Source organism: Uloborus diversus, unplaced genomic scaffold (genome assembly GCF_026930045.1).
Source record: "Uloborus diversus isolate 005 unplaced genomic scaffold, Udiv.v.3.1 scaffold_13, whole genome shotgun sequence".
NCBI lineage: Eukaryota > Metazoa > Arthropoda > Arachnida > Araneae > Uloboridae > Uloborus > Uloborus diversus.
Genome location: NW_026557987.1, coordinates 3,359,045 through 3,384,337, shown reverse-complemented (window position 1 = coordinate 3,384,337; position 25,293 = coordinate 3,359,045). Strand labels below are relative to the sequence as shown.

General features: G+C 33.9%; 1 protein-coding gene across 1 annotated transcript in view; it reads left to right on the top strand.

Annotated features, from left to right (window-relative positions):
- The window catches only part of LOC129232612 (bestrophin-2-like), a 100,057-nt gene that overhangs the window by 37,361 nt on the left and 37,403 nt on the right, over positions 1–25,293 (top strand). Inside the window, exon 2 of the mRNA XM_054866746.1 lies at positions 22,886–23,084. Within this exon, the coding sequence (XP_054722721.1) occupies positions 22,906–23,084 (179 nt within the window). The 5' untranslated portion in view covers positions 22,886–22,905. The remainder of the gene's footprint in view (positions 1–22,885; positions 23,085–25,293) is intronic.

The window sequence follows — 25,293 nt, the reverse complement described above, 5'->3', positions numbered from 1 at the left end:
AAACTCAACGGTTACACACGTATTTACCTCCAAATACGAAAACAACACAGCGAAATGCCTCGCAATAAACAGAGCTAATACACTCTCAGTACGAATTCTCAATCGAAACTAAACTTTTTATCACGCGTAACGGCTTTTTATAACATCGAAAAGTTTCCACAATTTTCCAAATGCTTCTAGTATCTTCTTTTCATTCACAAACCTTATCAATGAAAAATAGGGGACCGTATACCTTAGCCGAATGTATAGGGGCTCTATATTAATTACAGGAAACTATTTACAGGTTACGTTACTACAATAATTTTAGATGAAAGATAATTTAGTAAACGCCTAATTCAGCTAGATTACGACAAATTAATCACAAAAATAATTACTACAGTCGACGCTCGTTATAACGACCACACATTATAAAGACCATTCCATTATAACGACCAGTGGTAAAAGTCCCAACTTTACCCCTATAAACTCTATGTTAATTTGCTTTCGGTATAAAGACCGTTTGTATTGCTTTAATCCAATATAGCGACCGAATTCAGCGAAAACTATTTCCGGTATTTTTCTTAGTAGAACATTTTTGCAACCTGAAATGACCTTGATTATTGTTTAGAGACAAGCTGCATGGAGTCTTCAGTGTTCAGTCTGACTTGACAGGTGGGAGGGGAATTCCCACTCACGCCACAGCACGGAAAGAATAGAGGGAAAGGAAACATGAAATTTCCGGATACCTTAGAAAAAGGGGTTGACAAATGTATTGGTATGGTAGTTTGGTGTTTGAACTGCATGGATTTTAAGGGTCGATTCTCTGAAATAAGAGGAACCTTGGAGCCTTGATGTCAGTGCAGATGTCTTGTCAGCTCAGATGTTCTGCTTCCAGAAATGTGATAAGAGGTTCGTGGACAAATAACCTGCTCTTCAATCTGAACCTGGACAGGTTCTAGGTCATGTGTCTTGTATTAGTCATCCTCTGGTGGGGGAAGAAGTGAAAAGACTTTGGTAGATTCTTTAGTTACCAACTGACCAAGCACTACGTATTTCTTCGCAATTGAATGAGATGGCAGCTTCAAATGTACGCAAAGCGATAAGTCTAGAGACTAAAATTGAAATCTTAAGAGAAGTAGATAAAAAAGCGCTGAAAAAATGTGAAATTGCAAGGGCTTTCAAAATTCCCAAAAGCACCCTATTTGGCATCATTAAGAGCCGGGATTCAATTTTGAAAAAAGAAGAAATAGGAGTCAAATCATCCAGAAATAGGTCCCGCGAAGGGAAATTTCAGAAGCTTGAAGAAGGATTATATGAATGGCTAAAAATAATGCGATTAAAAAATGTTCCAATAGATGGAAATTTGTTAAAGTCAAAAGCTCTAAGTTTTGCTCAAAAAATGGACATTGACGAAACTGCATTCAAAGCTTCGGATGGATGGTTACAGAAATTTAAAATCAGGCATGGTCTTTCATTACGGAAGCTTTGTGGCGAAAGTGGTTCAGTGAATAAAGAAGCAGTGAGCAGGTGGAAAGAAGAAAAGCTGAAAGAAATCATCGAAAATTATGCCCCGGAAGATATTTTTAACGCAGATGAGACTGGCCTGTTCTTTATGATGAAACCTGATAAATCTTTTGTTTTGAAAAACGAAACGGCAAGTGGAGGGAAAGAAGCAAAACAGAGACTAACACTTCTTTTATGCTCAAATATGTCTGGTACCGAGAAACTCCCACTCTTAGCGATAGGAAAATCAAAAAAGCCGAGGTGTTTTAAAGGAATCAAAACCTTGCCTGTCACTTATAAAAACAACAACAAATCGTGGATGACATCTGTTATTTTTGAGGAATGGCTACGTTGCTTGGATAAGCAAATGACAATTCAGGGTAGGAAAATTATTCTCGTGATTGATAACTGTTCGGCTCATCCCAAACTGAAGGGGTTAAAATCAATTACTGTGGAATATTTTCCGCCTAATGCCACGTCTGTTCTTCAGCTTCTAGACCAAGGTGTCATCATGTCCTTTAAACGCAATTACAGAAAGTTACTGCTGCGAAGGATTGTTTCTGCACTCGACGAAGGTGAGGAGTACAAAGTGGATGTCCTCGCAGCTTTGCATATGTCTAAAGCAGCATGGAATGGCGTCTCAGACAAAACCATCACGAATTGCTTTCATCATGCTGGTTTTAAAAAACCCGAGGAAATAAAATCTACTGCTGAAATGGTTGTTCAAGCAATCGAAAATGAAAATTTCGATGAAGAGGAAATGTTGCAAGAAATTTCTAACAAAATGCAATTGGATGAGACGTTAAACTTTAAGGATTACGCTAAAATAGATGATGACTTAGAATGTGTCGAACATTTGACAGAAGATGAATTAATTTCTCGATATTGTAGACAGGAAGAAATTGCTGTATCATCATCAGATGAAGAAGAAAATGAAATTGTAACCAACGCTCCTACTATAAAAAATGTTTCTAGTGCTATAGAGACTTTAAAATGTTTTTTTGAAAGGCAAGAAAATACAGAACATTATTTAACATCTCTTACTGAAATGGAAAACTATGTTCTGCAAAAATCCCATGTGTTAAAAAAGCAAACAACTATTTCTGATTTTTTCATGAGAAAATAACTTATCTGTAAGTATGAAATAATTTTTTTTTAAATTTTTCTACTTTAAAGTCTTTTTAATATTTTGTTGTAATATTTTACACTCATAATTTTTTTAATGATAAAAATAATGTGAAGATAAAACAATTATCTTTTTTAAAGATAAAAATGAAAATAATTTAAACATTTAATTAAAATCTTTGAAAGTTGCCAATTTTAATGGAGCTACGGAACATTAATGATGCATGTGTATTTTTAAAAAATTCTATCCCTTATAGCGACCACTCGTTACAAAGACCTTTTTCTGTGGAACGGAGAAGGTCGTTATATCGAGCGGCGACTGTATTTATAGAATTTGTAGCAGTATATAAGAATTTGTTGAGCAGACATTTTTACTGAGATTTCTAAAGGAAACAATCACATCACCTCTTCTGCTATCAGATTTTCATAAACACTTTCTTTGTAGTATTTTAATGCGTTTCATCTGTAGCGAGTAATTAAGGCATAAATGCTCATACTAATGACAGATTTATCCAAATTAGATAGTTATTATTTTTGCTCGAAAAGCCAAAGTCGTTTCCTTAATTTTTGAAATTCGAGTTATTTGTGCTAAATGATCTCATAAAATAAACAAACCTTAACTGGTTACGTGTGGGCAGCCAAATCAGATAATTCCGTTTTCTTTCACTTAGCGTGGGTGCGGTTTGAATTCTTGAAATATGGAATATTTCCATTCGTAGTTGTCACTCGAAGTTCTGAAAATATGCAGCGATTCTGAATTTATGATAATCTTTTATGTGAAGCATATTTTAAATCAGGGATTCCCAGTCCGTGGTTTGCGACCCCAAAATGAGGTCGTGAAACATTTTTAATCGGGCTGCGTCATTTTCCCTATTTTTAAAATACATACTTAAGGGGGTCAGGGACATAAAAATCGTCAAATTTTGCAATTTTTTAAAAATTATTTAAAAAGCTTTCCGGTTTTTTCCTTCTTAAAAGAACATTTGAGTCTTGTTTCTATCTTAACTAGAACGAAAGATATAATTATTTTTGTTGCATGCATTTAACTAATATTATACTTAACTTTAAAACTTAAAACGCGCTTTTCTCCATGATGCAATTTTCCCCGATTTTTTGCATTCAAACTCTAATAAGTCAAGAACTGATAAACATAAAAAAATGAAATTTGGAGCATGTCTTTTTCAAACAGTTTACTTTTATTGATATTTGGAAAATTTGAAAAAAAAAAAGCGTTTTTTGAAAAAATTATTATTAAAAAAGTACTTTCGAACATTTTCTATTTTTTATTGAATTAATATTTTTTAAGTCGCCGAATAAAAATCAAAGCTTAGATATTAGTGCATATTTTTTTGGAAAAAATTTGAAAATTGACCAAGAATATTTTGCGGTTTTGCGATTTAAAGCAACCTCACTTAAAAAAAAAAAATACATTAAAAAAAAAACTTTTTTAATACTTATGTTATGATTTTGTTTATTAGATAGATGGTAAATCAGTGCAAAAAATTTCACAACTCTAAACTGTATAATATTCCTTTTTTACTTTCTTCTATATCTAATATATAGAAGAAAGTATTGGATTCGTGCAAATTTTCGAATTTCGAAGGATTCGAACGTTTTGAGGTGTGCTGAGTCCATTTCGACCATTTTTGGAAAATGTCTGTCTGTCTGTATGTGTGTGTGTATGTGTGTGTGTGTGTGTGTGTGTATGTGTGTCACGTCTGTGTGTGACCAGTTTTTTGTGGCCGCTCTACAACAAAAACTACCGCATGAAATCGAACGAAATTTAGTACACATATGTACCCCTATGTGAACTTGTGCCCATTAGTTTTTGGCGCGAATTCCTCCAAGGGGAGTGGAGAAATGGGACGTTTTTCGAGTTACGCGTGCTTGCTATTCCTCAGGAAGTAACTGGCGGAATCAAACAAAATTTGGTCCATATGTTGGTATTAACAGGAACAGGTGCTGATTCAATTTTGGTGTCAATAACTCAAACGGGGGTTGAGCTATAGAACGTTTTTTGTCGTCAATTGTGACTGCTGTATCTCAAGAAATAATGAACGGAATGAAAGAAAAATTTATCGGCAAGTAGCCCTTAGTGGGTATAAGAACTGATTTTATTTTTGTGTCAACAGCTAAAAAGGGGGGTAGCGCAATCACCCGTTCTTTTTTTCCATTTTGAGTGCCCTATCTCAAGAAGTAATGCTACGTTCTGCTTGAAATTTGGAATATATGTGAATCCATATGTAAACAGGCTTTGGTTCAATTTTGACGCCGATCGCTCCAAGAGGTGTTGATTTTTTTTTTTTTTTTGCGAATAAAAATATTTTTATTAATGCAACAATAAGAAAGATAAATCGTAATAGATTGTCGTCTGCGTATTTCTCGTGATTTTAATTGTATGGAAATGATCGGAAATATTATCTCAATGATTTAAAATTTTTAACTGTTGCCATCTTATGTTTGTTAACAAATAAAATATTTGTAATTAATTCAAGCAAGGCTTTTAAAATAACTTTCAATTTTCACTCTTTGCTTTGCTTTTGCAATAATTCAGACATTGGGATGGTCGTCAAGTTTTTGCATGTGTAATTTTGTTTTTGTTGGGAATATTGCTTCCTCGTCAAGCATGGGGAGGGATCAGAAAAAAAAAATATAGAAGAAAGTTTCGTAATGGCCACAACATACTAGTAATTGTATGGAAATGATCGGAAATATTATCTCAATGATTTAAAATTTTTAACTGTTGCCATCTTATGTTTGTTAACAAATAAAATATTTGTAATTAATTCAAGTAAGGCTTTTAAAGTAACTTTCAATTTTCGCTCTTTGTTTTGTTTTTACAATAATTCAGACATTGGGATGGTCGTCAAGTTTTTGCATGTGTCATTTTGTTTTTGTTAGGAATATTGCTTCCTCGTCAAGCATGGGGAGGGATCAGAAAAAGGAAAAAATATAGAAGAAAGTTTCGTGATGGCCACAACATGCTAGTTTTTTTTTCAAAATGTGTTCCGGACACCCTTCAGTAAATTTTGTGAAAAGTCTTTGCGGACAATCTTTTTAACAAAAAGTTTTACTAAACACCAAAAACTATAAAATGTGTTAAGAGAAACAATTTTACCATCATTTACTTACACAATATTCAAACGTAAAGACGTGAAAGTAAAGAACTTGTTTTTCATAAGAAAAAAAAACCGTGGAAAAAAGAACACGGAAAATCTTTAAAATTACAGACAAAACAACCTAGTCCATTAAAACAAAACAAAAAAAGACTTTTCCTCATCAAAAATCAATGAATTCTAGATTCCAGAATAGTAGCATTTTATCAGTACTAGGGTAAATGACTAGTTATGGACATGGTTAAGGGATTTTTTTCAAAATTTAGATTAATGTTGAAACATGACGCCGCAGTCCTAGTCCATAGAAAAAACCGATTCTCACGCTGTTAGAACTTAGAAATTGCACTTTTATAGTTGGGAAATTTTTCTTAATTTTGAACTGCGATACATTTGTTGGCAGAAAATCGGAATATACTGGTTGGAGTAGGTGTGGTAATACTACTATTAAGATTAACCTATAACCTGGCAGCATTGTGAACGCTACGCAGATCTTAATCTCTTTACTATTTTTCTGCCAGGTTAGATTTTCCTTAACTATAGTTTAGTTATAGGCATACTAAAAACTAGCAATGGTCAAGCTAGTTAAAGCCAGTTATTTTCAAGATATGTAGAAAAAAAGTATTCAAACATATTAAAACACGTTCTTTTTGCAGTATAGAAAAATTTCAACTTACAAATTCGAGCGACACTAAAATTAAACTAGTATGTTGTGGCCATTACGAAACTTTCTTCTGTATTTTTCTTTTTTTTCTGATCCCTCCCTATGCTTGACGAGGAAGCAATATTCCCAACAAAAACAAAATGACACATGAAAAAACTTGACCACCATCCCAATGTCTGCATTACTGCAAAAGCAAAGCAAAGAGCGAAAATTGAAAGTTATTTTAAAAGCCTTGCTTGAATTAATTACAAATATTTTATTTGTTAACAAACATAAGATGGCAACAGTTAAAAATTTTAAATCATTGAGATAATATTTCCGATCATTTCCATACAATTAAAATCACGAGAAATAAGCAGACGACAAAATATTACGATTTATCTTTCTTATTGTTGCATTAATAAAGCTATTTTTATTCGCAAAAAAAAAAAAAAAAAAAAAAAAAAAAAAAAAAATCAACACCTCTTGGAGCGATTGGCGTCAAAATTGAACCAAAGCCTGTTTACGTATGGATTCACATATATTCCAAATTTCAACCAGAACGTAGCATTACTTCTTGAGATAGGGTACTCACAATGGAAAAAAAGAACGGGCGATTGCGCTACCCCCTTTTTAGCTGTTGACACCAAAATAAAATCAGCTCTTATACCCACTAAGGGCTACTTGCCGATAAATTTTTCTTTCATTCCGTTCATTATTTCTTGAGATACAGCAGTCACAATTGACGACCAAAAAACATTCTATAGCTCAACCCCCGTTTGAGTTATTGACACCAAAATTGAATCAGCACCTGTTCCTGTTAATGGCAACATATAAACCAAATTTTGTTTGATTCCGCCAGTTACTTTCTGAGGAATAGCAAGCACGCGTAACTCAAAAAACGTCCCATTGCTCCACCCCCCTTAGAGGAATTCGCGCCAAAAACCAATGGGCACAAGTTCACATACGGGCACATATGTGTACCAAATTTCGTTCGATTTCATGCGGTACTTTTAGCTGTAGAGCGGCCACAAAAAACTGGTCACACACAGACGTGACACACATACATACACACACACACATACATACATACATACACACACACACATACATACACACACACGCAGACAGACAGACATTTTCCAAAAATAGTCGAAATGGACTCAGCACACCTCAAAACGTTCGAATCCGTCAAAATTCGAAATTCGAAAATTTGCACGAATCCAATACTTTCTTCTATATATTAGATATAGAAGAAAGTAAAAATAGAAAACTGACAAACCGCATTTGAAAGGTTTGTCTGAACAATAAACAAAACTGTTCCACTGCTTCATTTTTTATTTATTTATTTATTTATTTTTATTTATTTTATTATTTTTTTTTTGTCGTTTGCGAATGTCAGTTTATGCTTTATCATCAACTTTAAATAATAATTTTAAGTAAGAATGGCCAAAAAATTAATTATGATCATATATGCCCATAAGTGAATTGCTTACTTTTACTTGACTAGTTATGGACACATTAGCTAAAAAGGATTTTAGGAATTTTAACTATTGGGAAAAATATACCTATATGGGAATATACCTAGGGGCACATGTAAACATGATACGTTTTACTAAAAGAACTTCAAGCCAAAAATCTTGAAAAACTCTCAAGTAAAAAAGTCAAACTCTCGAGTAAAAGTTTTGCCAAGAGGTAGTACCAGTCCTACCTCTTGGCTAAACTTTTAGAGCTATGTTCTATTTTATTTTTCTGCGGTGACAATTTCTTTGATTTAGCAGGTGCTGTATATAAACTAACCATAACCATTTTTTCGTGAAAACGCATTTTAAACTAACTACTAAGCCAAAACTAATTATTGTAAACCAATATATGATCATTCATGTAAATTTAGGACAATGTTAATTTATTTTTACTAAATTAGGAATTACTTTTTTTGCTTATTAGTTCTAAGGTTAATGATGAGGCATTTGTGAACACAACATCAATCGTCACATGTGAACAATTCCGATATCACCTCCATAATATTTAAGTTTTTGTGTAGGATATTATAAGTGTTTAAAAATATGTAAATATTTCTAATAATTATTTTTCTATAATCAGTTTGTAAATTTTTTTCTAATTGCTATTATTATTATTATTAAATATTTATTTTTTTATTTTTATTTCTTGAATTTTTTTTTTTTTTTTTTTTTTTTTGTTACTTAGCAGCTGGTCGGAAATTTTTGAATACTTCGGGAAATCAAAGGACAAAAAGTATTTTCATTTAAAACTAAAACTGAAGCTTAAAATCATTTTCAAATAAATTATCATACAGTGCATGAAGCTTAAAAGCAGTATTTAACTGAAGAATAATAATTCTAAATTATAAAATTGTCTTCGTACTGAGAAGGCTTATTGTTTTTTTCGTGTTTATCCAGTACCTATAGAATAGGCCACGAGACTTAAGAATTCGACAGTAAGCAGAGTTATATGTTGGGGAAAAGATATTTTCTTAGTGATTACTGTATACAACTTAAACTGATACAGTCTAGGCTATAAATCCTTCAATATACAGTCGGATCCCGACTTACACGAGAGATGCGTTTCAAGACTCCTCGCGAAAGTCGAAATTCCGCGTTGTGAAAAAGTGTTGCGTATATGATTTTTTTTATTAACATATCCAACATTTCAGACATTTTTAAACACCTTTTAACTGTTTTAGAAAAAAATTTACCTATACATTACGGTCTCTTACATAAAGAGCTGAATTTTTACCGTATTTTTAAAAAAAGCTGCATTTTTCAACATAAAATACTGATACGATAATCAATGATCAATAGGAAAGAGAGACATAAAAATAAAACAGTACAGTACGTACAGAGTGTAGTAATAGTTAAGCACTGCACTGTAAAAGTACTATACAGTAGATACAATAAGCTACATTTCTTAACTTAAAAATTGAAGATGTTGATTTATGCTGCGTAATCTGATCGTCAATCTAATATATTTTAAAATATAGTAGCTTTGCGTTTTCTTTAATAACATGTACATCTATGGTAACACCCCTCTTTCAGGGTCTCTATAATCTACAATACAAGAGCAGATTCCAATTGCATATTGTTTGCAGTTTGCTTATAAGTAAACTATAGACACTACTCTGCGAGTTTCAGTTTAAAACTAAGGTCTCGACTTATAACGGATTGCCCTTTTCTCTTGACTTTTAATCACAAGTATGAAAGATTCACTCATACCTAATTGTCGTTTTACCTTCGACCCACATTCTGGTACAAGCGTATTAAGAATCTTTTAACTTTTCTCACATTGTCGCAAATTTTCGCTTTTTGTTTCCATCTTCAAACTTTAGATGAAACAGCGTGCCTATGTGCTACAATATTGCATCACCTTTCATATTTAGAATAAATAGATGAAAAAAGAGGAGTGGTGATCATACATACTAATAAAGCTATATTTTTTGTTCATACTTATATTGCGGTGGGAACTTGTGCAATCAGTGATGCTGAAAGGATGAAAGTACATTCACGAACTCAATGTGTAGTAGTCAATAGGAAAGCCGAAACTTAGCATCACGATTCCTTTCCAAATATTTTCGTGTTGAGGGCGAGAAATTCGCGTTAGCTCTAAAATTCATTGCTCCTGAAAAACTAGCGCTATAGCCATTAGTTGGATCGCGTTATAGCGGGAGTCGACTGTAATTAGTGTAACCTTTTACATTTTATATTAAAGAGTTTTTCTTTGAAGTATGATGCTAGTCCCGTATTTTCTAATAGTGCTCATATGTGACCCAGGCCTGTTCACATCTGCCCCCTGTAGTGGCACATCTGAACAACTGAAGAAAATTTTATAAAAATTCCACGATGAAAATATATTTTTTTAAATTCTCAAAAATTCCATAACACAAAGAAAATACTAATCAATCATGAAAATATTATTGCGCTGAAAAGATGATAATATTTTTGGAAAAATGAAGGAATGAAAAAAATTGTTCACATGCGCCTCCCCCCCCCCCCTCCTCTACATGATACAAAAAAATCTAAAGAATGAATATGTAACAACGAAACTGCGATATAATTAAATTTAAAAATAATAAACAGCAATGTCAGGTCCTCCAAAAAGAAAACCTCCAAAACTTAAATGCGTGGAATACTCACTATTGGTAACTGAGAAGCAGTAAAATAATAAATTGCCCTGTAGATAAAAACTTATGTTTGGAAAAAATGTAGTTGGAGTGTTCTTCAAAGACGCTATTTCGAGAATATACTAATGGTGTTTCTGGAATATCAATTACAAACTTAATATTGACAATACAAGGCAAACCCGCCTATTATTAGTCGGATGCTCATAAATATAGTCATTTACCCTATTTTAATTCTGTAATTTTTTTTTAAAACAAGCAGGCAAAAAGATCTTAGAATAGCTCAAAACTTTTTGTAGACCAGGGCATGAAAATGCCTGCTATAGATTAGGTTAAGGGGGTTCGGGACACAAAAATCGTCAAATTTTGCAATTTTTTTTTTATTATGTGAAAAATTACTCCGTGTTTTTCTGCTTAAGAGGACGTTTGAATCTTGTTTCTATCTTAAGTAGAACGAAAGATATAATTATTGTTGTTGCATGCCCCTAACTAATGTGTACTTAACTTGAAAACTTTAAACGCGTTTTTCTCCATGATGCAATTTTTCCCGACTTCTTGCATTCAAACTCTTACAAGTCAGGAACCGATAAAGATACAGAAATGAAACTTGGAGTATATCGTTTTCAAACAGTTTACTTTAATTTTTATTCGGCGAATTTGAAAAAAACATTTACTGCAAAAATTATGATTTATTAAAAAAAAAGTATCTTCGAATTTTTCGAAATTTTTCTTTAAATATTTTTTATTGAATCAATATTTTTAAAATCACCGAATAAAAATTAAAGCTTAGATATTTGTGCGTAATTTATTTAAAAAAAATTGACAATTGACCAAGAATATTTTGAGTTATAGCAATTTAAAGCAACCCCTTTTTTTTAAAAAAACTAATTGAATTTAAATAATTTTTTTTTCATATTTATGTTATGATTTTGCTTATTAAATAAATGCTGAATCAGTGCAAAAAAATTTCAAAACTCTAAAGTATATAATTAAAAAAACTTCAAAATGTGTCCTGGACCCCCTTAAAATTAATGAGATCTGCAGAACTGTACTGTACCAGTGAAAACAGTTTTTACTGTAACGGTTCACAATCGATGATTTAGAAAGAGAGATGTTGTCGATCAATTTTACGATGCATAAAGGTACCTAAACAATCGAAAACAGTTTGCCGCACAAAAAAGTCTGTGTTTTGTCGAATAATATTTGTCAGTCGCTTCCTGTCTTCGGCCGCCTTAAGTGATCGTTTATTCTTTGATTGTCCAAGATGATAATAACTCAAAAATTCAATTGTATTTTAAAGAATTCCTCACATGAATCGGGGCCGTGTCTTTTCGATAAAAAATGTTTGGAAATACAGCTATCAAGTTAAAAATCAATTTTTATTCGCGCATGAATACTGATATGGGAACAGTACGGTCTTGGTTTTTATTTATTTTTTTTTTTTCAGGAAAAGAAAATGAAGCATGGTTCTTATATTTATATATTATAGGTCGACTCTCGATAACTTGAAGCCTAAAGTTCGAATATTTCTTTATCTAGACGTTTTCATTCGATCCCAAACAAATTTCGTGTTTTCAATACTGAGTTGTCTCTATATCTCCAATGTACTTCTTTTAAGTCGAAGTTTTTACCAGAGTTTCGTTCCGTTTTATGGATAAAAATGCAGTCAAAATAAGAAAAAGATGTTTTTTTTTTCTTATAAGACAATGCTTTGCTTATCAGCTTGTGCGAGCGGGATAACTTACTATTTACAAATAGCGAATCTTTATGCACACAGCGTTGCAAGATTAAATGAGAAATAGCCGATTGGGATACTTGTCGCCGTGACTGACAATCTAAAATTTTATCGTTGAGTAATCTTCGAGAAACATAAAATTTCGGTAAAAAATTGAAAAAAGTAGCTTTAATTTCCTGGATGACTCAGATAATCTGCTTTTAGGACAAAAAGACGTTTGAAAGCAATACGAACTGAAATCAATAGAAGAGAAATTGGGCCTACGACATACATACAACACATTTTGAAAGTGAAAAAAAAAGCAAAAAAAAATATTTTTTTTTAGGAATGTGTAAAATGAAAATAACATTAAAAGACAAAAAAAAATTAATATTCAATCAGAATTTAAATAAGAGAGAGAGAAAGAGAACTATAAAATAAATATCATCGTTCAAAAGAAAGTCAGCTCATGTTTTAGGTGATCGTGCTGAACCGTTCATTTCCCAAGTACCAACGCATGCAATGCTAATAGCACTTCAGTTCGAAAGAAAAGGGGAGAAAGTGTGTGTGTGTCTAGCTCAATGATACTATGATTATTGGGATGCCAAGTAATTATTGAAAATCCTTGAACAACTCCATTTATTTAGTGTTTGCGTGTTTGAGTCAGATTAGGCAGTTTAGAAGAGAGAAAGCTGCAAATGAATACAAAAACTTCCGAGTTGACTTTTTTTTCAAACTTCATTATAGCACCTGAATCTTCTTGCGCTCTCAACAGTCTTATGGAACATTGAGAAAAGAAAAAAGAAATTTAGAATGCTATTACAGTGAACGGTTTCTTTCCTTGATGATAGTTCGGTACGTTAAAAAAAATGAAAAATAAGATTCCCCAAGTTAGAAAGATGTCATTATTTTTTCTTGTTGAATTGCTCGGAGTTCGTGTTATTCAGTTTATCAAGGTCTAATGCTGATTCATACCAACTACCATAGCAACGAAACATCTATCGTAAATTTTTAGTATATATCGTTGGTTCTACTTATCTAGTACATCTGATATATTTTGCGAAACGCGCATGCGCACCTTGTCACAGTTGGCGACGAATGAGCATAAGCATTCATACTCTCAGTTAAATAATAATGATGGTAAAAAATAATCCTATCATACTTCGTATAGCAAAAGCATAAAATAGACGTGTTTTTAGATCATTAAATCACTAGCGGTTCCCGCACGGCTTTGCCCGTAGTAGGAAATTAAAAGGTCATTCGGTTCGCCTGTATATTAACAAATGATGGATGATGCCTTTCTGTCCAATTTGCTATGTTCATTTGCTGACCCATGTTACGGTTCCACGTTGTGATAATTTGGTAATTAACTATTCCACGTTGTGATAATTTGCTCGGTAAAATGTTCTTAAAATTGGAATAGAAAAAGAACAAAATTGAATTTTCGAAAAATCGCTTCAAGGTGCACACCCCCATGCTACAAATTAATTCTGTGCCAAATTTCATGAAAATCGGTCGAACGGTCTAGGCGCTATGCGCGTCACGGAGATCGTGACAGAGAGAGAGAGATCCAGACATCCAGAGAGAGAGACTTTCAGCTTTGTTATATTAGTAACTAGTGGTACCCTCACGGCTTTACCCGTAATAGAAAAATTAAAAGGTCTTTTGGTTCGCCTGTATATTTACAAATAATGTATGGTGAATTTTCTCGCCAATTGGCTTGTACCCATGTTACAGTTCCACGTTATGATAATATCATATCTCGCTAATTGGCTTGCGCCCATGTTACGGTTCCACGTTATGATAATTTCGTGATTTACTCGTCCATCTTATGATAGTTTTGTTCTTAAAATTGGAATAGAAAAAGAACCACATCGAATTTTCGAAAAATCGCTTCGAGATGCACATCCCCATGCTACAAACTAACTTTGTGCCAAATTTCGTGAAAATCGGTCGAACGGTCTAGGCGCTATGCGCGTCGCAGACATCCAGACATCCTGACAGAGAGACTTTCAGTTTTATTATTAGTAAAGAAGATTAAATTTTTTTGTTGACTTTATGTTTCACATGCCGATAATCTTGTCTTGAATAAAGTTGCTTATAAACTGTATCATACATTAAAAATGGTTCAATAACGTTCTGAATGACCTAAAAGTTTTTAAAATTTCTAAGTAAAACGCAAAGGCCTCCTGAGAGAATATTACGCTGAAAGGCAATGACCATCGACTGTAACAAGAATGCAAAGACTGTAAGAAAAATAAAATGTACTGCTGGGCTTAATACTAGTCAGTTATCGCAAGAAAGCTATGACTGCCAGGAAAAACAATTATGCAGTGAGCTAATACCCGTTTATTCTATCTACAATGCTCGAGCTGTCTGGCAACACACTGTGCCACCAATTCTAACTGGAAAGCATAGAATATCTCCAAAAGTATGTTACGAATGACTATCAGCAATGGTTATCTGGAAAAGGTCTGCAGCAAGCTAATGCCCATCAATTCTACTTAGAATACAAAGGTTATCTGGCAAAATACTGATTAATAGATTATCTTTGCTAATGATAAAGCTGAAAGTCTGGATTTCTATCTGGACGTCTGGATGTCTGTGACGCGCATCGTGCCTAGACCTTTTTCATGAAATTTGGCACAAAATTAGTTTCTACTGTTGGGACGTGCACCTCGAAGTGATTTTTCGGAAATTCGATTTTGTTCTTTTTCTATTTCAATTTTAAGCACATTTTATCGATCAAATTGTCATAACGTGGACGAGAAAATTGCCATAACATGCGCGGGCGAGCAAATGAACGTGGCAAATTGGCGAGAAATTCATCTTCCATTATTTGTAAATATACAGGCGAATCAAATGGCCTTTTAATTCTCTATTACGGGCAAAGCCGTACGGGTACCACTAGTTTCAAATATAATCATTCTATGAAAAAAAAATAGTTCACTTTTTTTGGTCAAAAATAACAGAGTTCGAAATCACTGTTTTTCGAACAAATCCAGATTCTAAATTTAACCGCAAACGAAACCAAACCCTGTTTGCATCTGAAAGTTATTATCGCCAATTACCATGTCATTGTTCTTTTTATTTTGTCATCAAATTCGAGTTTTCTATTTCGGAATCATTTGAAAACACTTTCGAGTTTGTTTTTATAAATTATGAACACAAAACAAAGAGAGTTAGAAAAAAACCCGCCATATTTTCTAATATTTTCCCGCTTGCTTACTAAGTTTTATCTTACTATTTTTTAATTTAAAGATGCATAACAGTGTTCTTTTTGTTTATTAATTTTTCCTCGAAGAAAATCGTGACAATTTAAACTTGTAATGAGGCACGCAGGCCAAAATAATCACTGGCGGTAGACATTGAAAAAAATGGAACAATTGTCGTCTTGCATTCTAAACTGCAGACGGTGCCCTTGTACTGAATCAGATTATAGCGTACCATAATTTATTGATACATTTCACTCAAAGTCTCTATGTAATGAAGCAATAACCAAGAGGGCTGCAGAAGAAAGAATGATCTGCAGTGTAGTCTCGAGCGTTAAAATGAAGTAAAGAATGAATAAAAACGTACTTTACGTGTCCGTACGCCGGGTGTACGGTGGGTGATTCCACTGTCACGTGTGGGATAGTTAAACGAAGTTTTGACTAACATTCTAACACATGCACAAATTACTGAAGTGTAAAAGTAGAAAAATTGCTGGCATAATGAAAGTACTTTACTTACGTAATTTGCGATGGAAATATTTTTTTCAATGTATTTTTTAATTGCTATTTTTTAGAGGAAGCAATGCCAAGGTATTTTGTAGTAAGTTACCAATGCCAAGGTCTTTGGTAATAATACCTGTCTCGTGCAGCACGCACTTTTGGACATCAGTTTTACAATTCTCAATTCTAGAGAAAAAAATCCTTCAAGTCTATTGGTGCATTTTTTAAAAGTATTTTGGGAAAAGTGAGCATATGTAAACAAAGGCACATATAAACATGGCATGTTTTAATAATACAGTGAAATTCCGTTATAACGCATACGAGTACGACGAAATATCCGTTTTAATGATATACACTTTCTCCCGCTTTAATTGCGATTAAGTTAATTGAATTCCACCCCTACGAACAACATTTTTGTTCGTTGGTAACAAAATTTCAATGCATAATTTGAAGTAAAAAAACTTGGAAAAAAAATAAATACATAAATAAAAGAAAAAAAAATAATTTGAATTTTACATCTTGAATTCAAATTATGTTTTTCGCAATCACGAGTGTGTGTATGTAGGCGTGTGTGTTTGTGTGTGGGAGGTATGTGTGTTTCTGTGTAGGGGTATGTGTATGTGTGTGTAGGCATGTGTGTTTGTGTCTGTGTGCTGGCATAAGTGTGTGGGTAGTTGTGTGTATGAATGTGTGTGTGGGGGGTATGTGTATGTGTGTGAAGGCATATGTGTTTGTGTTTGTGTGCAGGCATGAGTGTGTGGGTAGTTGTATGTTTTTGTGTGTGTGTAGGTGTCTGTATGTATGCGTGTGTGTTTGTGTATGTAGGTGTGTTTGTGTATGTAGGTGTATATGTGTGTTTGTGTGTGCGTGTATGTGTGTGTGTGCGTGTATGTGTGTGCGTGTATGTGTGTGTGTGCGTGTATGTGTGTGTGCGTGTATGTGTGTGTAGGCATGTGTGTTTGTGTCTGTGTGCTGGCATAAGTGTGTGGGTAGTTGTTTGTATGAATGTGTGAGTGGGGGGGTTGTGTATGTGTGTAGGCATTTGTGTTTGTGTCTGTGTGCAGGCATGAGTGTGTGGGTAGTTGTGAGTATGTTTTTGTGTGTGTGTATGTGTAGGTGTCTGTATGTATGCGTTTGTGTATGTGTTTGTGTGTGTAGGCGTATGTGTGTGTTTGTGTGTGCGTGTATGCGTGTGTGTGCGTGTATGTGTGTGTGTGCGTGTTGTGTGTGTGTGTGCGTGTTGTGTGTGTGTGTGCTTGTGTATGTATGCGCGTGTGTGTAGGACATGGATGCAACTCGGAGACGGCTATCGCTAGAGGAGCAGCATCGTGAGGAGCCGGTCGACGGTGATGGTGCGGAGGGCGGCGGTGGGAAAATAAAATCATAGGAACGCCAAAAACAGTCAAGTAAGAGCAATAAGCAATCGTGATTGCTCAAAAAAAAAAAAAAAATCTGTAGCGATGTCAGTACCAGGTCCTATCTCATTGCAAAAGGTTTTCAGCAATTAGCCTTTTTGCGTTTTTGTGGTGACAGTTACATTATTTTAGCAAGTATTGTATAGAATATTATCTCTGTCTTTTTCACACGAACGCACATTTTTAACTAAGTAATGGGATAAACTTAATTAATGAAACCATCGCATGAACATTCAAGTAAATTTGTTACACTCTCTAAATTGATTTTATAAAAATAGGGGTGCCGAAGTGAACAGTTTTACATTCCTCTTCATAATATTAACATTGTGTAAGATATTACATATTTTCAAAAAATTTGTTAACATTTATAATTATTATTTTTCAATAATCAATTTATAAATTTATTATCAGTTAATCTTTTTAGAAATATATGATTATTATTTCTTTTCAATTTTGTGCAACTAAATGGACAATATTTTAGTGTTGTAGAACAGTTACAGGAAATAAAAAGAAAAACAATATTGTCACAAATTCTGTAAATAGTAATTATTGTAGTAACGTAACCTGTAAATAGTTTCCCGTAATGAATATACAACCCCTATACATTCGGCTAAAGTATACGATCCCCCTATTTCATTTTTTGTTCATTGATAAAATTTGATAACGGTCTACTATTTTCGAGAAGCGTTTGGAATCTTGTGGAATATTTGAGAGATTTCTTTCGATGTTTATAAAAGCGTCCCGCGTGATAAAAAGTTTAGTTTCGATTGAGAATTTGTGCTGAGAGGGTATTAGCTCTGTTTATTGCGAGGCATTTCGCTGTGTTGTTTTCGTATTTGGAAGTAAATACGTGTGTAACCGTTGAGTTTACGGTGTTGAGTGATACTTGTTTAATTGCTGATGATTAATTTAGCAGTTGTTAACGATTTCTCCTGTACATAGTGTAAATAAAGCTCTGTGTTTTTATCAAGAACTGTGTCGTCCTTTCGAGAAGTTGGAAGCCTCACCGAATCCGTTACAATATGATTATTATTTCTTTTCAATTTTGTGCAACTAAATGGACAATATTTTAGTGTTGTAGAACAGTTACGGGAAATAAAAAGAAAAACAATATTAATTTATATCATCGCTTTTACACTCCCTGGTTCTTATTGTGACTGCTTTAACGAGAGATGAAAATGCAGCCCTCAACTCCACAGACGAGGGAACAAAACAGAAATTCTACTTCCATGACGTTTAATAGCAGTAAACGAAACTCCCGAATGCAAATCGGAACCAATAAACGAAGCCCGAATCCTCGTTCACCGCCAAACGGAGCACAGGCAGAACAAAAGAAAGTGTTTTGTGGTCCGACGCCGGTTAGAAATCGTGAAATATTTCCATGGGCTCATCCGCAGTTGCATGGGTGGATGTTGATTTTAAATTCCGTAGTGGGCGAATCCGTGAGACCAGCGCCATTATCGCGTGTTTGGTCACGGACTCGGAATTGCTGTCCTTCAATGGTGTCTGAGTCAAAAAGATAAAATTTAAAACGGGGCGAAAAAGGATTACCATGACGCAGAAGCACAATCGTTGTTTAGAGCTTCTTAAAGATACTGTAGATAAAAATATTAATAAAAATTCAAGTACGAGGCGAGAAGAAATAGCTGTCATCTTTATAGTCAACTATGATATCACATGTTGCCAAAGGTGACGCGTTGTAGTTGGAATATACTGTACCCCATAAAAACTGGTAAGCGATGGAAGTCCTAAAATACGAGGAATAAACTTTATCACACCGTTAGAAATAGGAACGCGTTACTTTACCGGCATAAACATTTCTCGCATGGTAGAAAGGGAAATAGTTATTACTATAACAGATGATAAACAACGGTTTATTGTGTAAAGGGAATAAATCTTATAAACTGAAGTTAAGGACGGAGTAAAGTTATAAGGACGGATGCAAAAAACTCAAACGGAAACTTTATTAGAAACTATGAATAAGGCGCTCATACACTGTAAAAGGTTTTGTGTAACCTTACTCCATAAAATCGGTGGCAGCTTAGCTGCCTCCCCTGCTCTAGAGTAACTTAACTGATATAACTAGCGTAAAGTCACAGATCGCTTGTGGAATGTCACACCATGGTAATGTAACTATAGCGTAACATCTCACCCATTTCTGCGTAAGGTTTCACCAGTATTTTCTGTATGCTTACAGATAAATTGTTTCACATCAGTAAAAATTAAGCTTTCATCTGACTTTCTCTAACGATTTATCAAATTCATGCTTTTTAACAAGCAAGTACCTGGACGACCGAGCCTCGCTCGGCTTTAAAAGAATTATTTTTTTGTCAACTCGTGTTTTTTTAAGGTTCAATACTTTTCCAAATACACTTGAAAAGCTTCACGTTAACAAAATATTAAGCACTCGACCTTCTTATAACACTTAAGTATCAAACAAAGAAGATTTTGAATGTAATTAAATCAACATTTTGTTTTAAACTACTATCTGTTACATTCGTTTCCGCTATACAATTTTCTTGTCGATAATTAAAATATTTTGACGTTGGAGCCAGTTTTGCTATGGTGAAATCGGTTTTTAACCGAATACTTTCTTTCATACTATGATGCGTTTTACGATTTTATCCCAATCGAGATTTTCTTTGTGAATAAGTACTTTTAGTGTAGTTGGTCACTTTACGCCAGAAAATGCTACATAGAGCATGATATCCATCAAAACTGAGGATCCACAAACCATTCCAACAAATGATAACAACTGTCTTAACAAACCATAAACAGTCTCTAGTCTGTTTTTTCGAAATAAAATTTAGATGCGTGATTTAAAAAAAAAAACATATAAAACTATTTGATGTGTAAAAAAGAATATAAGTAAATAAAATAAGACGGTCAAACAATAGTTTTGCTTAAAAAAAAAAAAAAAAAAAGCTTCACATCGACCTACATAGTGCTTTTGAATTTGTTTTTAGTCAAGTGTGATTGAAATGAGCCAAAGTGGCTAATATCAGCCAAGCCTGGCAACCCTAAGCAAGTTTAAAATTTTAAAGCGAGAAGAGACAAATTTTCATTGTTATGGTTGCAAATCGTCTGCCTGATGCGTCAATTCACAGTTTACTTCAAGGCTTAACTTAATTAGACTTTATATTAAAAAACTGTTTTTTTGTAAAAAAAATCGCGTTTTTACAGAAAAACACTGATGTAGATGAACTTAGAATGCTAAACTACAATTAAATCCAAAATTTCACCCAAATCGTTAGAGCCGTTTCCGAGATACGAAATATATACATACCCACAAGAATTGCTCGTTTAAATATATAAGATAAGATATGAACCAATTATTTATTTATTTTAATATACAAATAAGAAATGTTTATTTCACAAAGAGAGGAAATGACCTGAGGTCCGAACACGAGAGGCGAGTTTCACAGAAAAAACCGCTTTTACCGCTCGGCCACCAAGGACGGTTTTCGTTGAGCTAATAAGAGTTTACCTGCTCTGCGCCGATTTTGATCTTTACGCATGCGCTTTGAATTCTACTGAAACAATAGTGCAAAGTTCCTAAAAAAATTTTAGTTTTTAAAACAATGATTACACATTTCAGAATTCGTGTAACATTCCACCCATTAATACTAGTAACGTAACACATTTTTCTTTATAATGTAGCTTGGACGAAGGAAAATAACATAATCATCAAGACTGTTTCTCAGTTCTTTTCACTAAAACACAATAACCCCGAGTTTGACTCAAAAATAGACGGATTTAATCTATCTAAAAGTATGAGCTTGAAACGTCTCGGGGTTGTTTTATACAAGAAGTTAAATTGCAATGAACATGAGCACTATATTGATGAAAAGGCAGAAAAAAGATTGAATTCTTCAGAAGATTTGCTGGTGCCAAATGGGGATGTAATCAAAACACACTCAATAGTCAATACTACATCTAAAACATACATAAAACCCATATTCAAGCATGGAAGGGAAGTTTTGCCTACTGCATCACAAAACCAATACGTACTACAGTGAAACCTGTGTATAACAATACTGTCTATAACAACAAAACTGTCTATAACGGTATTTTCCTTGGTACCTGCAAAATTTTAACATAAATAATCAAACTGTCTATAACGATAACCTGTCTATAACAATATTGTTTTAGGTCCCAACAGTATCGTTGTAGGCAAGTTTTACTGTATATTTAAAAACAAACAAAATAGACATCTTAGACTGAATGCAGAACAGGGCTCTCCTAATAATTACAGAATCAGTCAAAGGTACTATGTAGCATCAATGCAATCATACGTTTTCAACCTACCAATCATAAAAGAAACAAAGAAACAGGCAATGAGTACTGTTAGACTAAAATTCTCACAAAAAGCAAAATGGATTTTGATGGGTCATAACCAATGAATAAGAACGCACATTTCCTCAATTGTAGCTTGTTTTTAAAGTAAGGTCCGTTTAGAAATAAAAAAAGAACGAGTATAGATAGAGCAAAGACATTTATTGCACAAAAATCTATGACCCTTACGCTATATTTTGACATTGCTCCAGTGATTTTCCAAGCATTTGTCATAGCGTGGTACAGGTTTTTGTATACCTATTCGTACAAATTTGCCGCCTGTGTAGACGACCATGAGAACTCTTACATGGAAATTAGATAAATTAGATAAAAGGAGGCTATTGCTATTACCTCCAAAACATGTCTGCGTTTTTAAAAACTTTTTATCTTTTTTGTGCTTTTAAACGTTGTTCCATTTTTATCTAATTTACCTTGCACAAAGCTATCGCTTTTCAATTTTCAATTCAACTCTTACAGGGCTTTGGCTGGGACGTTTTTGAACATCCTCTGGTCTGCCCCCACCTCGCTCGCAGCAACTTTCATTTGTTTCGGCATTTAAAGTCTTTCCTAGGTGGTCTGTGGCACAACAGCAATAATCAGCTCAGAGAACATGTTACCCCATGGTCGCCTACACAGGCGGCAATTTTCTACGAATAGGTATACAAAAACCTGTACCACGCTATGACAAATGCTTGGAAAATCACGGGAGCAGTATCGAAATGTAGAGTAAGGGTGGTAGATTTTTTTTTTTGCAAAAATGTCTTTGCTCTATCTCTACTCGTTCGTTTTTTTATTTCAAAACGGACCTTACTTTAAAAACGTCCCTCGTATAATGTCGGGGGAAAAATGACTGAATTGAATAAAGAAATAAACATGTGAAAAACGCAATGTTTTGGAGAGCGTGGAATAAATCAATAAATTAGCAAATTCTGTAGTCAATGTGAATTTCAAGTAACTGAAACTATAAAGCACTTAAATATTTGTTAAATCCTCCTCGAGCGGCGGGGAGAACTTTGCAATGGTCTCGCACAGAGGATATCTACTTCTGACTACCCTGCTTCCTAATTTCATTGCTAATAATGCTTTCATGCAATTTTATGGCAGGTTTCTTAAAAGCAATTTCATGTCCGTTATATTCCGACAAATTCAAAAACAGGACCAATCGAATCCATAAGTATTTCTGACCCTGGATGCATTTTACTCATTTCAGCCCCATTTTTCCCGCTCGCCATGACCATCACCTACCAGAAGCATGTCTCCAACACCAGCTTCATGGGATTCGCAAAGTTGCTGTTCAAGTGGCGAGGCAGCATCTACAAGCTGGTCTTCAAAGAGCTTTTGCTCTACGGGGGTGCCTATGCCGTCATCAGTTGCTTCTACAGGTTCTACATGACCGACGAGCAAAAAAGGTAATGAGTAGAGCCCTAATTATATGCAAATGCATATGTGCATGTGCATATTTTTGTGTTGATAGCGATAGTGCATACAAAAGCATAAATACAGCGATTTTTAGAAATAAGTGCTTGCTCTTTTTTTTTCACTGCGCTTTTAGATTCATGACGCTGAGTGTGTGTTTAACACTTAAGAAAGGAGAAGGGTCAAAACGAAAAAAAAAAAAAAAAAAAAACGAATCTAAAGAATTAGCAAGATAGTCTGGGGTTTTGAACTTCCAAACATGAATTTTTTCGAACACAGGAACGATTGACATTTCTTGCTTCTTCCCTGTACTCCTCGTATTTTCCACCAAAGTCCCAACATGATTGAAACTAAACGTTTCTGAACAAAACCTTTATTTAAAAGCAGTTCTTTCCTTTTCTGGGAAAGTTAAAACCAAGAATCATTTATAACATATGAAAAGTAAGGAGACGATGAAAATATGGAACTTTACTTTTCTTTTTCTATTTACTGAAACTAAGCTGCTAATTCAAATACAAAACATCTTGAAATACCAATTTATTAAGTGATAACTAATTGATATTCAATCATATTAGAAAAAGCTACTACTTTGTTTTTTCATTTAAAAACAACTATGAACACATCTAATATAAACATGCTAGCTATATGGAATCTTCCATTTAAAAATTAAGGTGCTAAAATTACTAGACTGCCTTGTTAATAAGAACTAGCAGTTTGGAGTAATTAAATGGTCACATACTGAATACAACGTCGAACAGAATTATCATTAGTGATATTAATTAGCCATTTAATCGTAGAAAAATGAGAATGACTAAAAAGACTTACACGCCATCAATGGTGGCAGCTACACTTGCTCTTGCCTTGAAGGAATCGAGAATAGTCAGAGCACATTCCATAACTTCAGATCGGGGTCGGATTTAGCTTTTGCATAGCTCCGCACTCAAAGCTAAACGATGCATAGTTTTGAAACTGCAATGAAAAGATTCATTTGTACAAGTCCTCGTAATGCTTGAAAAATGCTTTTTGTAAAAACTGAGTTGGTAAGAATAATTCAGAGGAGTTTTTTTTTTTTTTTTTGATGAAATTTTAGGTTACAAAATTTTATAAAACTGAGAAACATTTTAACTGTTACTGAGTTCGTACTCAATTTCTAGTAAGGCGAGGTCTGACAATCTTGTTCATTTCGCGTTCGAAAATAATTCTCGATTATTTTTAATCTGAAAAACTTATGCTCCACATATGTACAACATACTTGGTAAAATTATTTGCTAGATTCGTGAGCAATAGCGATCAAATGGTAATAGCGGGTATTACATTTGTAATAAGCAAGGTTGCGTTGAGTATCTAATAAACTTCACGGTTGGATCTGGTAGTTAAAATTTCATTGCTTGTCTATAACGCAATATAGACACAAACTATTTTTAAAAAACGAATGAACAAATTAGCGTTCAGAAAAGACACAAAATACTATTTAGTAAGAAATGAGACAGCCGGCGTAACTTTAGCTCAAATAGTAAAAATATTGAAACCACATGCATTGGATTTAAAGGAGCCCCATTATTAAGTTAAGATCTGCAAAGTATACAAAATCCCATAGAGGCAACTGTATGAGTTGATAATGATTTTTTTTGTAACACTAAAACACGTGTGTCTGTAATTCAAGCAGTAATTACACTGGTTGTCACATTAATGGTTGTCACAAAAATGTCTCACGTCATTTTTGTGAGAAAAGTAAACCACGGTTTCCTGAATGTACAGGGTGATTATAATTAAAGTTCCATTTTCAAAACGCTGTAGAAATAAAACCACTGGTCAGAATGACGTCAGATTTCAACAGCGTTTTATCGAGGAAGGGGAAAAACGTATGGCAAATGAAAATTAAATAGTTGAAATTGTTAGCAATAGATGGCACTGTATGCATCAATTTAATAGCGGTCGTTTGTTCTTTCATCAAATTGGTCTTTAACTGTCGTGAGAGTGGCACAAAAAATGTTCAATATGCTGTCCCCCGTTTTCTGAAACAAGTTAAAATCGAGAAACAGCATGTTCCACAACTGATCGAAGTTTTTCCGGGCTAACGTTTAAAATGTGTTGCGCAATGCGTGCCATCAGCTCAACTAAGTTTGCAATCGGAGCACTGAACACAACAGCTTTCAGATAGCCCCATAGCCAAAAGTCACACGGGTTAAGATCAGGTGATCT